Source organism: Stenella coeruleoalba (assembly GCF_951394435.1).
Source record: "Stenella coeruleoalba genome assembly, chromosome: 7".
Lineage (NCBI taxonomy): Eukaryota > Metazoa > Chordata > Mammalia > Artiodactyla > Delphinidae > Stenella > Stenella coeruleoalba.
This window is the reverse complement of record NC_137153.1, coordinates 99,321,278-99,336,224: the sequence shown is the minus strand read 5'-3', so window position 1 is coordinate 99,336,224 and position 14,947 is coordinate 99,321,278. Positions and strand designations below refer to the sequence as shown.

At 44.8% G+C, this 14,947-nt stretch overlaps 1 protein-coding gene across 13 annotated transcripts in view; it reads right to left on the bottom strand.

The window, feature by feature from the left end:
- PALM2AKAP2 (PALM2 and AKAP2 fusion) overlaps window positions 1-14,947 on the bottom strand; it is a 619,204-nt gene that overhangs the window by 528,657 nt on the left and 75,600 nt on the right. For 3 of the 13 annotated variants that reach the window (XM_079926224.1, XM_079926225.1, XM_079926226.1), the window contains 2 exons: window positions 7,207-7,423; window positions 2,954-3,052 (listed from right to left, as the gene is read on the bottom strand). In XM_079926224.1, coding sequence (XP_079782350.1) covers window positions 2,954-3,052; window positions 7,207-7,226 — 119 coding nt within the window. In that variant the 5' untranslated portion in view covers window positions 7,227-7,423. The other 10 variants (XM_079926228.1, XM_079926230.1, XM_079926221.1 and 7 more) reach the window with 7 other exon arrangements.

The window sequence follows — 14,947 nt, the reverse complement described above, 5'->3', positions numbered from 1 at the left end:
TAACTTTTACTAATGTCTACAAGGAACACTGGTGGGAACCGATTCAATAGGCTTTAAAACTCCAGAGAGTAAAGCATGGAATTCCCTGGAAATGCTTTGTCATGAAGACACTGCTAGGAAGCAGCTCTGGAGCTGTGTGGGTGCCTGATTCAGAGCCTCATAAACATAAAAGAGAAATAGTAAAACTGAGAAAAGCCAAGGTCAGAAAGCTGCCTTGAGCCAACACATTACTGCCCACCTGCTAAGTTCTAGGCTATTCTGCCCAGCCTCAAGGACCCTGAGCTCTTTCCAGGTTCTAATTTGACCAGGCATTTATTAGGTTATAATAAAAGGAGAAATGAAAGAAAACAGATTCTTTAGAGAGAATGGACAACAACATTTCATGGGAAAAATGAGAAAATTAGCCAGAAGAAAGACATAAATTTGCCACCAAGACATCACAGTTTCTTCAAAGATACAATTCGCCTGCTGAACCTATCCACAAAAATTTTTGAAACTCAGGAACACTGCAGCACATTCTCTATAAGAGGATATTACTGTGACTCGCTCAACCAGGGACCCTGTCCTGCTGGTGGACTGACACTATGATAGTTCCCAGTGTTCACCTCCTGGTATTCACACTCTGTGTAATCCCCTCCCCTTGAGAGTGAGAAGGCCAACAGAATACAGCAGAAGTGATGGGATGTCACCTCCATAATTATGTTATAATCTCTGTCTTGCTAGATTTTCCATATTGCTTTCTCTGCTTGCATACTTTGATGAAAAAAGTGGCCACGGTGGAGAGGTCCACATGGCAAAGATTGGAGAGAAATCTCCAGCCAATAGCTAGGAAGGACCTGCAACCCTCAGTCAAACAGTCCTCTGGGAACTGAATTCTGCCAGCAACCTGGATGAGCTTAGAAGTGGATCCTTCCCAGCTGAGCTTTCATATGAGACCGCAGCTTCAGCTGGCAACTTTATTTCAGTCTTGCAAGGAACCCTAAAACAAAGGAATCAGCTAAGCTATGCCAAACTCTTGACCACAGAAACTGTGAGTTAATAAATGTATATCATTTTAAGCCACTAAATTTGGGGTAATTTGTTACACAGCAATAGATAACTAATGCAATCCTGACCCAAGCTGAAATACCGAGGAAAGAGTGTCTGGTTTTCACAGTTCTGAACAATTACTCTTGCTGCCCTTGCCTTGCTGGAGTCTGTGAAATAAGACACACTCTTCCAAGCTGCCTGTATCCAGCACATATGTGACAACCTCTGCAGCCAGGGAGGTAGGGGGTGGGGGGAGGGGCGTGCTCTGAGAGGTGCCGAATGGGAAAGTCATTTAGCCCATGAAAAGATACTGATTTGTTAAAACAGAAACTGGTATTAGCTTGTGTTCTAAAGAGCTTTTAAATCTCAGAGAAGAGGATGATAAATTGAGTGCTACGTCCACATTTTCAATCAAAGGCTTTAGTTGTAAGTAATTCCACATGCTGTAACCATCAGCAGTATGCAAGGAGGCTGCCATATGAAATAAACCTTCATTTGCCTGAAGCCAGAATTTATATTTTCTTTAAGATGAGATTCACATCAACACAGACACACGCACACGTGTGTGTGCGCGCGACTGTTTTTGTGGGAGGATGGACTAACTGAACTCACTTTTCAATTGCATCAGCTTCTTTTTTAATGTAGTGATGAATGGATTCAATTAGATGAAAACCATACTTGTGGTTGACATATCAGGAGTGTTACTTCTTCCCACAGATTTCATCATGCACAATGACTAAAGGCACTGCCTTTCTTTGCTGTCTTTCCAGGTTACACTTATAGGCAGCTCTCTGACCAGAAGAGTGTAGATGGTTCTTAATGTGACACTGGCATAAAGGAAAAGAGAAATCCTCTGAGACACTGGTCAAGAGACAACAGGTTCTTTATTCTCTTTTTACTCTTCAGGTCTCCCTGGACTCAGCTGACCAATAGAGTATAAGACCTGAGTCACATAGGGCTTCTCTTTGTTGAATTTGTATATACCCTCAATGCAAAGTTCAGGGGTCTACAAGGCCATCTTTACCTCTGTTATCAACTGCAAGTTAGAGAGCCCCCAAGATCACCCTCGAGTTTGATAATTTGCTAGAAGGACTCACAAAACCCACTGGAAGCTGCTGTACTCACAGTTACAGTTTATGACAGCACAGGGACACAGATTAAAAGCAGCTAAGGGAAGACGTACACAGAGAAGGGTCCAGGAGAGTCCCAAGCATGGGACCTCTAGCACGGGACTCTAGTGGAGTTATGCAGACACTGTTTATTTCTCACAGGTGCAATGTGTGACAATATGCATGAGCTACTGCCATCCAGACACGCTCACGTGAACCTTGGTGTCTAGAGGTTTTATTGGGGCTCAGTCACATAGATATGGCTGACTGCCCATGTGGACAACCTTAGTCTCCAGAGGTCAAGTTCACGCCTCATGACCCAAGGATTCCTACTATAAATCACACTGCTAGCATAGACTAGCTGGCATGGCCCAAGGTCCCCAGGTTAAACAAATCAGGCAGGACATTCCAAGATCTTAGAGGTTACCTCCCAGAAGCCAAGGGCAAAGGCCAGGCCTCTCTGGGGGAAAGGTTAATCCTTTACTGGGTACCATACCAAAGCCTATGCAGACTTTCCCGTTCCACTTGGCAGAATTTCCCTGCAACAGCTCTCCGAACTTAACACCTCCCCTAATCTCTTCCGTCCTCAAGAACGGCACCAACAACCGCCCAGGTGATCAAGTCACTACCACCCTAATCCATGGAGTGTTTCTGGTGAGCGCAGCCGGGTAGGTGAGGGTAGCGCGGGCCGGGGACTGCCGGGTGCCGCCGGGATGCTGAACCCCGGCCCTCCTCCCCCGAGTAGGACCCCAAGCGAGCCCCGCCCGACCGCCGAGCCTCCAGCCATGGCTCCTCTGCTCACGAAGTATGCTTACCTGCAGAGCCTGGCCAAGAAGATCTGCTCCCAGCCCAGAACCGAGCCGCAGAAGCGCAAGTCGGCTGGCAAAACTCGAGTCTTCGAAGCTGCTGGGCTCCTAAAAAAGGAGAGGAAGAAAGCACTGAAGAAATCCCAGGAACGGGAGGAGAAGGCTGCCGAGGCCAAGGCCCGGGCCCCTGCGGAGAGTCTCAGGTCAGGAAGCCGGTGACAGCCAAGGAGGAGGAGGCCTCCAGCTCCACCCGGGCCCCTGCGCACGGCCTGGACAAAGAGCCTCTTTACCTGCCTTGGACGTCCTGCGGCAGCGCCTGCCTGAAAAGATACCGGAGGCGCGGGGCCAGGGCGACGCCAAGGAGCTGTCTCCCGCCGTTTTAGAGAAAAGACGTCGGAGGAAGTGGAGGAAGCAGGTGCGCGACCGGAAGGAGAAGCAGCAGCAGAAGGAGCTGAGGGCAAAGCGGAAGGCGCCCGAGGCCGCCGAGGGCGCGGAGCACGCTGAGCTGCCCTGAGGCGGCCCTCAAGGAGGCACAGGGCCGGCCGGGGCTGCTCTTCAACAAGGTGGAGGTAACCGAAGAGAAGCCGTCCCGCAAGGCTCAGCGCAGGAAGGAGAAGAGGCAGAAGGGGAAGGGCAACCTGACGCCGCTAACAGGCAGGACCTAGGCAGCAGCTGAAGCGCCTGCGGGCGCGGCGGGCCCGGCTGGAGGAGCTGCGGGCCGCGGACGCGGGCCAGGCCCAGGAGCTCGAGGCAAAGATGCAGTGTGCGAACCTGCTGGACAAGGCCGAGGGCGTGAAGATCCGCGACGACGAGCACCTGCTGCAGGAGGCCCAGAAGCGCAAGAAGAGAGGGGCGCAGCGCCAGCGCGCGTGGGAGAAGCGCACTGCGCGTGTGGCGGACGAGACGCAACAACTGCAGGACCCGTGGCGGCAGAACTCGCGCGAGAACAAGGAGGCCGAAGCTGAGCGGCGCCTGGAGAAGACCCGGAAGAGGGGCCGCATCCTGCCCCAGGACCTGGAGCCGGCCGGCCTGACCTGAGGGCCCGACTGCCCGACCCCGACCCCGGCAGGCTCAGGCTCCCAGCGGAAATCGGACGCTGCCCCGCTGCCCTCACCGACTTTTCGGGGCTCAGGCCGCACGTGCAGAACAGCCTTCAGATCCGGGTAAGGGGTGACCCAGATCCGGGCTCCAGTCCCCTCTGGTGAGGCCAGAACGCTCCCTGAAAATTCCGGGGTGGGGGACGAGGGAGTGGTGAGGAGTGAGTGGCATGGGGAGGGGCTGGGTCTTCACTGGCCCCCTCCTCCTCTCCCGAGTTCACAGGAGCAGGAAGGGAATGACCTGTGTGGCTGCTGTGTCAGCCCCAAAGTCTCTTGGACAAAAACCCAACTCCTGTAGCCAAAGCTGAAGGCGGAATTGACAGGCTTGGTAACTGGGGAAAGGCGGGGCCATCCTCAGGCTGCCTGGAATTGAATTATTCTAAATTTATTTGTAAGATGGATAAAGATTATCATTTAAGATAAACATGCACATTAAAAATCCTAAAATAACCGCTAGAAGATAGAAACAGTGTTACTAAACTAGAAAGAAGAAAAATGGAGTGGGGTGGACAGTGTCAGTCTAGGAGGAGGTGGGAGAGAAAGTAAAACCTAAAACTAAGCCGGGTGAATGGAGGATACACAGAGGCAGAGTTAAGTCCAAGCCCACAGGCAGCCAGAACGAATGCACGTCGACAAAACTCAGATGAACTTTATGGTATATGGATTATATTTCCAAAAAACTGTTAATAAAATTCTTTTGACTAAACTCCAGTTAAGAAACAGATGGTAACCAAAAGGAAGCTGGTGTTGGCTGTATTATAAGATGAAGTCGACTTTAAGATAAAAGGCACTGCTAAGGAGGACTATCACCACGTAACGAAAAGGGGTTCAAATCACCTGGAAGGTAGAACAGTCGTGCACCAGGAACATAGCTTCAAATCTGTCTAGCAGAAACTGACAAAACTACAAGGAGAAATCAATTCACAAACCAAAGTGGGAGATTTTTAACATCTTTGTTAGGAATTGATAAACCAGGCAGACAAAATCAGATGGATATGGAAGGTTTGGATGAGAGTATTTATAAGCTTGATCTGTTGGACACACAGAACAGTGTATCTGAAAATAGTATGTACTTCAAGCACACATGGAACAGTGGTGAAAACCAACCATCTCCTAGTCCATAAAGCAAGTCATATTTCAAAGCGTCAGTGTCATACAAAGTATATGATCTGGCCACAGAAAAATGAAAAAACTTAAGAGGTAATTGTTAAAGTTTTCTGTTTGGAAGCTTAGAAACACTCTTCTAAATTACCTGTGAGTCAAAGAATCATCCCTGATGGATGTTAGCGAATATTTAGGACTGAAAGATAATGAAAATGCTATGCGTCACAACCCTTTCACAATGACATCCAACGCACTTAGCAACAGCTATTATTTTTCTGGTTTGTTTGTTCCCTGCCTCCCACCCATAAAAATATAATCTCCATGCAAGCAGGCACCAGTCTGCCTTTTTCATACCTGTATTACCTGCTCTTAGAAGAAAGTCTAACATAGAGTAGGTACTCAATAAATATTTGCCTGACAAATGAACGTATGCCTTTTTCTTGAAAGTCAACTGGTAACCACTGGTTTATTCAACAAGTATATGAGCACCTTCTCTACAAAAGGCCAGACACAGGTGAGTCTAGGCAAAGCCCGCCCTCGAGAGCATAAAAGAGCCTAACAGTAGTATCAGTAGAATAAATAGCGTTCATCTTTGTACCTTCCACAGCGTAGAGACAGTCTTGGAGCTCATTAAAGAGTGAAAGGACAAAAGAGGACTCTGCTAAAATGGTATTAGAAATTCAGAGGGAGAAAAGAGTTCTTAAAAATGAAAGGGGGCTTCCCAGGTGGCGCAGTGGTTGAGAGTCCGCCTCCCGATGCAGGGGACACGGGTTCGTGCCCCGGTCTGGGAAGATCCCACATGCCGCAGAGCGACTTGGCCCGTGAGCCATGGCCTCTGAGCCTGTGCGTCTGGAGCCTGTGCTCCGCAACGGGAGAGGCCCCAACAGTGAGAGGCCCGCGTACCACAAAAAAAAAAAAAAAGATGAAAGGATCCCACCTGAAGCTTAACACAATATTGCAAATTAACTATACTTCAATAAAAAAAAATTTTTTTAATGAAAGGATCAGGAAAGATTTCACATAGGATTTGTGATGATGGGAAACGAGGCTCGTCTTTCTAAGTAATGGGAGCAGTACAAATAAGGCACAGAGGTAGGAAGGGATACCTTCTGGGCAAGATTAAGTAGTTCCATTTGGAAGAAGTATAGGGTGTATAAAGAGAAATTCTAGGAGATAAAGCTGGGAAGGTTCGTTGGGATCAAAATTGATAAAAGTCCCTATAATTACAACTCTAGACAACATGGAACCTCTGAAAGTTTTTGAAAAAGGACTTACCATGACTGAAACCGTGCCTTAAAAGGGTTGAACTCAGGCAGGATCAGCTTCATGAATATGCAGACTCTGCCGTCACCGAGGACCCCGAGCACAGAAGGGCCCTGTGCTTGGTGTGATGTCCTGCTGCCAAGGTGTTGAGAGTTTAAGTAATTTTGAATAAGGGGCCCTGCGTTTTTCATCTTGCACTGGGACCTTCAAACTATGTGGCTAGTCCTGAAGTCAGGAGAGAGCGATTATGAATGATTAAAATGAGGGGGAGTCAGGAGGCAAGGAGACCAGATAAGAAACCATAATAATGGTTCAAGGAAAAGCTAAAGAGGACATGAGGTGGGGAAGCCTTCCTACTCTTAGTAGATACTCTAAGTATTTAGAGGTAATAAAGAAACTTGGGTCATAGTTTGGGTCACAGACCCAAAGATATTCTTCGAAACTCTCAGCTCCAAACTACACAGAATGATTCTTAAAATGTAAGTCAGGCAGAAGTTGAAAGTTTATAGGAAGCCATTGGAAGTTTTTGAGCAGGGATTTTATATAAAATTTATTTAACAAATATTTATTGAACACTTGCTATGTGCCAGGCATAGTGGTGGAATTAGAAACCTACTGGGTGCCAGAGATTAGTGTTACCAAACGAAAGCTCACTGCCCAAGGCATACAGAAGCCAATACTCTGGCATCGGCTTTTGAGAAAAGAAAGCTTTACTGCGAGGTCGACCTGCAGAGCTCAAATCTGTCTCCCAGATCCAACGTTCAGGGCGAAATTTAAGGAATTAGGAGAATTTCAAACCTGGAAGCTGACTGGCTCATCTTGAATCAGTCCATGTATGGTAATCAAGCTACTCTTGCTGCTGGAAGCTGGATTTTCCTCACTGAAGGAGTTCTTGCTTTGTAAAGAGCTCTGGTGGCAACATTTCTATTCTTTGAATTCCGTAGACTGAAGATCCTTGGTTCCGGGGTCATCCTGGAGACACAGGTTTCCGTGTTGCACATGCGCAGTGATGTCTCTGCAAAATACATTCAGGTTTCATTAATCAACAGCCTGTTTTTATTTTTATTTTTTTTGATTTTTTGTTTTTTGGGGTTTTTTGAGGGGAGGTTGCCAACTTTTTATTTTTCTTTTTTAACAGCTTTATTGGCGTATAACTACTTTACAATGGTGTGTTAGTTTCTGCTTTATAACAAAGTGAATCAGTTATACATATATATATGTCCCCATATCTCCTCCCTCTTGCGTCTCCCTCCCTCCCACCCTCCCTATCCCACCCCTCTACGTGGTCACAAAGCACCAAGCTGATCTCCCTGTGCTATGTGGCTGCTTCCTACTAGCTATCTATTTTACGTTTGGTAGTGTATATATGTCCATGCCACTCTCTCACTTTGTCACAGCTTACCCTTCCCCCTCCCCATACCCTCAAGTCCATTCTCTAGTAGGTCTGTGTCTTTATTCCCGTCTTACCCCTAGGTTCTTCATGACCTTTTTTTTCTTCTTAGATTCCATATATATGTGTTAGCATACAGTATTTGTTTTTCTCTTTCTGACTTACTTCACTCTGTATGACAGACTCTAGGTCCATCTACCTCACTACAAATAATTCAATTTCGTTTCTTTTTATGGCTGAGTAATATTCCATTGTATATATGTGCCACACCTTCTTTATTCATTCATCTGTCGATGGACACTTAGGTTGCTTCCATGTCCTGGCTATTGTAAATAGAGCTGCAATGAACATTTTGGTACATGACTCTTTTTGAATTATGGTTTTCTCAGGGTATATGCCCAGTAGTGGTATTGCTGGGTCGTATGGTAATTCTATTTTTAGTTTTTTAAGGAACCTCCATACTGTTCTCCATAGTGAAGAGCCTATTTTAAAAAGCAAAATCATTTTAAGCTGGTCCATGCTTTACATGCTATTTCATAACAGTCCCTTCCATAAACACTGCCAGAGTAGGAAGAATTTTGTATACAGATATTTTTCAGTTATGGTCACCGTATAATTTGATCACTGTATAAAGTGTTACACTGAAAGAAAATGTAATGGTTTTCGGGGAGAAAATGTGAAAGCATCTTTCTGCTCTTAAGAAGGCTTCAAGGACATTTCAGGAAGAACCTGGGGTGGTAGGTGAAGAACTGGCTCCAAAATGAACTTAAACCTCATGTCAAGCAATGCACCATTTCAAAATGCAGTGCTAGCTTCCGGGATTTTCGAATCAGATCAGCAAATCTCCATTACAAAGAACAACTGCACATTTTCTTTTCTAAGACTAAATGCCTCACCAGTACATTCTAACTGGCTTTTTCTTTGGTTTATTCTGCTTACCCCAAGTCAGCGTTCAAAGCTGTTGGTTTATATAACCTGGAAAACAAGTCTAATGAAAACCATTAGGTTGTCATCAAGGGAGAGCTGGATAAGAAGCTCTTGAACTCGTTTCACCCTCTCAAAGGGCAGGACTTATTTTTCTAACCATGAAAACAGCAGATTGGGGAGAAAGCAGAGAGCGATGCAAACACAGACATGGCTGCTCTCTGAGATTTTTCCTCTCCTCAGAAAGCAAAGTGAACACGCGTGGCTCTTGGTACTGTTCACCTGCTTTGTTCCTTCCTGTCCTCTTCCCTTATGGGAAGAAAGTCTTTTAACATAATCATGCATCACAATTAAGGCTTTCAGGGTAATGGGTATTAACAAGAGAGAGAGAGGTGGTAGGTGCCTCGTTCTGAGGAATACAAAGATCCACTGTTATTTCCCCAAGATGCAGTGACCTCAGACCAAAGGGGCACAGAGTGTCCTGGGCTTGGCCAACCATGGTAGCAGCTGGTTGGAACCAGAACCTTGGGAGGTGGAGTGGGAGGTCGGGCAGAAGGCAGAGGAGCAGAGAAGGAAGAAGTGGGGGAAACTTGGAAGGGCTCTCTGGGCTCCAACCCAACGTGTAATGTACATATGTTACACCTTTGGTTAACCCCCTGGGATGACAGGAGTTGGTTCTGAGGGAGACCCAGGCCTCCCTGGCACAGAGCTGGTCTTACATGCCCCTATAACTGGGGCTCTGCAGAGCATCATGACCCCCAGTTATACAAATTTCATAACAGGAACTCTTCCCAGCCTCTAGGTCTTTACATATGCTATTCCTCTGCCCCCAATTCTCTTGCTCTGTATTGACAGCCATTGAATCATCCTTAAGACCCAACTGGCACTTTAGCTCCTCTTGGGAGCTTTCCCTGACGTCTAGAGACAGTGAGGCTCCCCTGTTCTAAGCTGCCAGGATATCTCATTGCACTTCCTGGGCATCTCTAACATGTTGTACAGTCACCGTTGCCTATATAATTGTCTCCTTCACTAGACTGTGAATTGCTCAAACGCAGACTGAGTCTCGTTAATCTTACATCCATACTAGCTAGGTAGCTAACACAGTGCATAACAGGTGTTTAATTAGTGTTTAGTGAATGAAAAAAAAAAAAAAGCCAAGAATAAAGGATCAGTTTTTGTGAGGCAAATGTGCTACCCACTTGGCCAGATGTGCCCAGTGAAGGGAGTCTTTGAGGGACCTAAAAGTCATACATTCCACAGTGTCCTGTGAAATTCAAGATAAAGGAAGCCACCATCCTGAACCTAAGAGCGTACCTGGTTGATTCTCCCCTCTAGGGAGCCCCAAGGAAAGAAGATCATTATGAACTGCCATGAAAAACGGGAATCATTTGACTGCCCAGGAAATCTTATCATCTAGTTGCAATCTATAGTATTAGAGGTTTTTTTGTTTGTTTGTTTTGTTTTTTAGTATTAGAGTTTTGTGTGCTCTTTTCTGATGATCAGTTTTCTACCTGTCAACTTAGAAAGGGCCGGCAAGAGGCAGAGATAATCCTGCTTGGTCTGACTGAAAGTATTGCCACAAGTGTCTAAAGACAAAATAACCTACGCATCTAGACTCGTAGTTACATGAAGGTAACTATTGGGAAGTTGTGCCAGGTGCTGCCTTGGCATGGCCTTTTCTCCAGTGCCTTATATATTAATTTTAAAAGGTTCTTGACATTTCGGTAGAACTGATATAATCATTTTCAGAGACAGGTGCCTGTCCTCAGAATGGGTGTATTTTATTTTATTTTATTTTATTTTTATTTTATTTTTTTGTGGTACACGGGCCTCTCACTGTTGTGGCCTCTCCCGTTGCGGAGCACGGGCTCTGGATGCACAGGCTCAGCAGCCACGGCTCACGGGCCCAGCCGCTCCACGGCATGTGGGATCTTCCCGGACCGGGGCACGAACCTGTATCCACTGCATCGGCAGGCGGACTCCCAACCACTGCGCCACCAGGGAAGCCCTGTATTTTATTTTTGATCTAAGTGATATGAGTTAGAATTATTATTCTACCCAAAAAAGACATGGCAATAAGCTGAACAATCTTTATCTATGAAACTTTTTTTCACATTTCAAAATATTTTCAAATATAGTATCTCCTTGACATTCACCAATAATCCTATGGAAGTAGCCCGACCAGGGGGTTATTACTTAAATATTAAGAAAAGGGAATTGGACTCAGAAGGCATAAGGGACTCACCCAAAAGTACCAGGCAGTAAGTGGCAGATTTAGTCTCTAGATTCCAAACCCCTAATAAAAGTTTACCTGGTTGGAGGAGGGAGCAGCAGTGAGCACGGGCTCCCAGAGGTGGGGGAGGTGTCGGGGGAGAGGAGGGACCCGTGAGCAGCCGTGTGGTCACAGCGGTGACCTGCAGAGGCCATGGCAGCTCCAGGACGGAGAGCAGGCTCGAATAGTAAGTGGCAATGATTTAGATGCTTCCAAATTCTCTGCACTACAGGCGTTTGGTGGCCGTGTGGATGAAAGGCTCTTGGTGCTGCAGCCAGGAGTCAGTGCTGTGCCTTTGAGGTGGGAGAGCCAACTTCAGGACACTGGTCCACAAAAGACCTCCCAGCTCCACATAATATCAAACAGCGAAAATCTCCCAGAGATCTCCATCTCAACACCAGCACCCAGCTTCACTCAACGACCAGCAAGCTACAGTGCTGGACACCCTATGCCAAACAACTAGCAAGACAGGAACACGACCCCACCCATTAGCAGAGAGGCTACTTAAAATCATAATAAGTCCACAGACACCCCAAAACACACCACCAGACGTGGACCTACCCACCAGAAAGACAAGATCCAGCCTCATCCACCAGAACACAGGCACTAGTCCGCTCCACCGGAAGCCTACACAACCCACTGAACCAACTTTACCCACTGGGGACAGACACCAAAAATAACGGGAACTACAAACCTGCAGCCTGCAAAAAGGAGACCCCAAACACAGTAAGATAAGCAAAATGAGAAGCCAGAAAAACACACAGCAGATGAAGGAGCAAGATAAAAACCCACCAGGGCTTCCCTGGTGGCGCAGTGGTTTAGAGTCCACCTGCCGATGCACGGAACATGGGTTTGTGCCCCCGTCTGGGAAGATCCCACATGCCACGGAGCGGCTTGACCCGTGAGCCATGGCCGCTGAGCCTGCGCGTCCGGAGCCTGTGCTCCGCAACAGGAGAGGCCACAACAGTGAGAGGGCCACGTACCACAAAAAAAAAAAAAAAAAAAACCCACCAGACCTAACAAATGAAGAGGAAATAGGCAGTCTACCTGAAAAAGAATTCAGAATAATGATAGTAAAGATGATCCAAACTCTTGGAAATAGAATAAAGAAACTGCAAGAAACATTTAAAAAGGACCTAGAAGAACTAAAGATGAAACAAGCAACGATGAACAACACAATAATTGAAATTAAAAATACTCTAAAAAAAATACTCTAGAAGGGATTAATACAGAATAACTGAGGCAGAAGAACAGATAAGTGACCTGGAAGATAAAATAGTGGAAATAACTACTGCAGAGCAGAATAAAGAAAAAAGAATGAAAAGAACTGAGGACAGTCTCAGAGACCTCTGGGACAACATTAAACGCACCAACATCCGAATTATAGGGGTTCCAGAAGAAGAAGAGAAAAAGAAAGGGACTGAGAAAATACTTGAAAAGATTATAGTTGAAAACTTCCCTAATATGGGAAAGGAAATAGTTAATCAAGTCCAGGAAGCACAGAGAGTCCCATACAGGATAAATCCAAGGAGAAACACGCCAAGACACATATTAATCAAACTGTCAAAAATTAAATACAAAGAAAACATATTAAAAGCAGCAAGGGAAAAACAACAAATAACACACAAGGGAATCCCCATAAGGTTAACAGCTGATCTTTCAGGAGAAACTCTGCAAGCCAGAAGGGAGTGGCAGGACATATTTAAAGTGATGAAGGAGAAAAACCTACAACCAAGATTACTCTACCTAGCAAGGATCTCATTCAGATTTGATGGAGAAATTAAAAGCTTTACAGACAAGCAAAAGCTAAGAGAATTCAGCACCACCAAACCAGCTTTACAACAAATGCTAAAAGAACTTCTCTAGGCAAGAAACACAAGAGAAGGAAAAGACCTACAATAACAAACCCAAAACAATTAAGAAAATGGGAATAGGAACATACATATCGATAATTACCTTAAATGTAAATGGATTAAGCGCTCCCACCAAAAGACACAGATTGGTTGAATGGATACAAAAACAAGACCCATATATATGCTGTCTAAAAGAGACCCACTTCAGACCTAGAGACACATACAGACTGAAAGTAAGGGGATGGAAAAAGATATTCCATGCAAATGGAAACCAAAAGAAAGCTGGAGTAAATTCTCATATCAGACAAAATAAACTTTAAAGACTATTGGGCTTCCCTGGTGACGCAGTGGTTGGGAGTCCGCCTGCCAATGCAGGGGACGTGGGTTCATGCCCCGGTCCGGGAGGATCCCACATGCTGCGGAGCGGCTGGGCCCGTGAGCCATGGCCGCTAAGCCTGCGCGTCCGGAGCCTGTGCTCCGTGGCAGGAGGGGCCACAACAGTAAGAGGCCCATATACTGCAATAAATAAATAAAGTAAAATAAAATAAAGACTATTAGAAGAGACAAAGAAGAACACTACATAATGATCAAGGGATCGATCCAAGAAGAAGATATAACAATTGTAAACATTTATGCACCCAACATAGGAGTACCTCAGTACATAAGGCAACTACTAACAGCCATAAAAGGGGAGATCGACAGAAACACATTCATAGTAGGGGACTTTAACACCCCACTTTCACCAATGGACAGATCATCCAAACAGAAAATAAATAAGGAAACACAAGCTTTAAATGATACATTAAACAAGATGGACTTCATTGATATTTATAGGACATTCCATCCAAAAACAACAGAATACACATTTTTCTCAAGTGCTCATGGAACATTCTCCAGGATAGATCATATCTTGGGTCACAAATCAAGCCTCGGTAAATTTAAGAAAATTGAAATTGTATCAAGTGTCTTTTCCGACCACAACGCTATGAGACTAGATATCAATTACAGGAAAAGATCTGTAAAAAATATAAACACATGGAGGCTAAACAATACATTACTTAATAACAAAGTGATCACTGAAGAAATCAAAGAGGAAATCAAAAAATACCTAGAAACAAATGACAATGGAGACACAACAACCCAAAACCTATGGGATGCAGCAAAAGCAGTTATAAGAGGGAAGTTTATAGCAATACAATCCTACCTTAAGAAACAGGAAACATCTTGAATATACAACCTAACCTTGCACCTAAAGTAATTAGAGAAAGAAGAACCAAAAAACCCCAAAATTAGCAGAAGGAAAGAAATCATAAAGATCAGATCAGAAATAAATGAAAAAGAAATGAAGGAAACGATAGCAAAGATCAATAAAACTAAAAGCTGGTTCTTTGAGAAGGTAAACAAAATTGATAAACCATTAGCCAGACTCATCAAGACAAAAAGGAAGAAGACTCAAATCAATAGAATTAGAAATGAAAAAGGAGAAGTAACAACTGACACTGCGGAAATACAAAAGATCATGAGAGATTACTACAAGCAAGTCTATGCCAATAAAATGGACAACCTGGAAGAAATGGACAAATTCTTAGAAATGCACAACCTGCCAAGACTGAATCGGGAAGAAATAGAAAATATGAACAGACCAATCACAAGCACTGAAATTGAAACTGTGATTAAAAATCTTCCAACAAACAAAAGCCCAGGACCAGATGGCTTCACAGGCGAATTCTATCAAACATTTAGAGAAGAGCTAACACCTATACTTCTCAAACTCTTCCAAAATATAGCAGAGGGAGGAACACTCCCAAACTCATACTACAAGGCCACCATCGCCCTGATACCAAAACCAGACAAGGATGTCACAAAGAAAGAAAACTACAGGCAAATATCACTGATGAACATAGATGCAAAAATCCTCAACAAAATACTAGCAAACAGAATCCAACAGCACATTAAAAGGATCATACACCATGATCAAGTGGGGTTTATTCTAGGAATGCAAGGATTCTTCAATATACGCAAATCAATCAACGTGATACACCATATTAACAAATTGAGAGAGAAGGAGAAAAACCATATGATCATCTCAATAGATGCAGA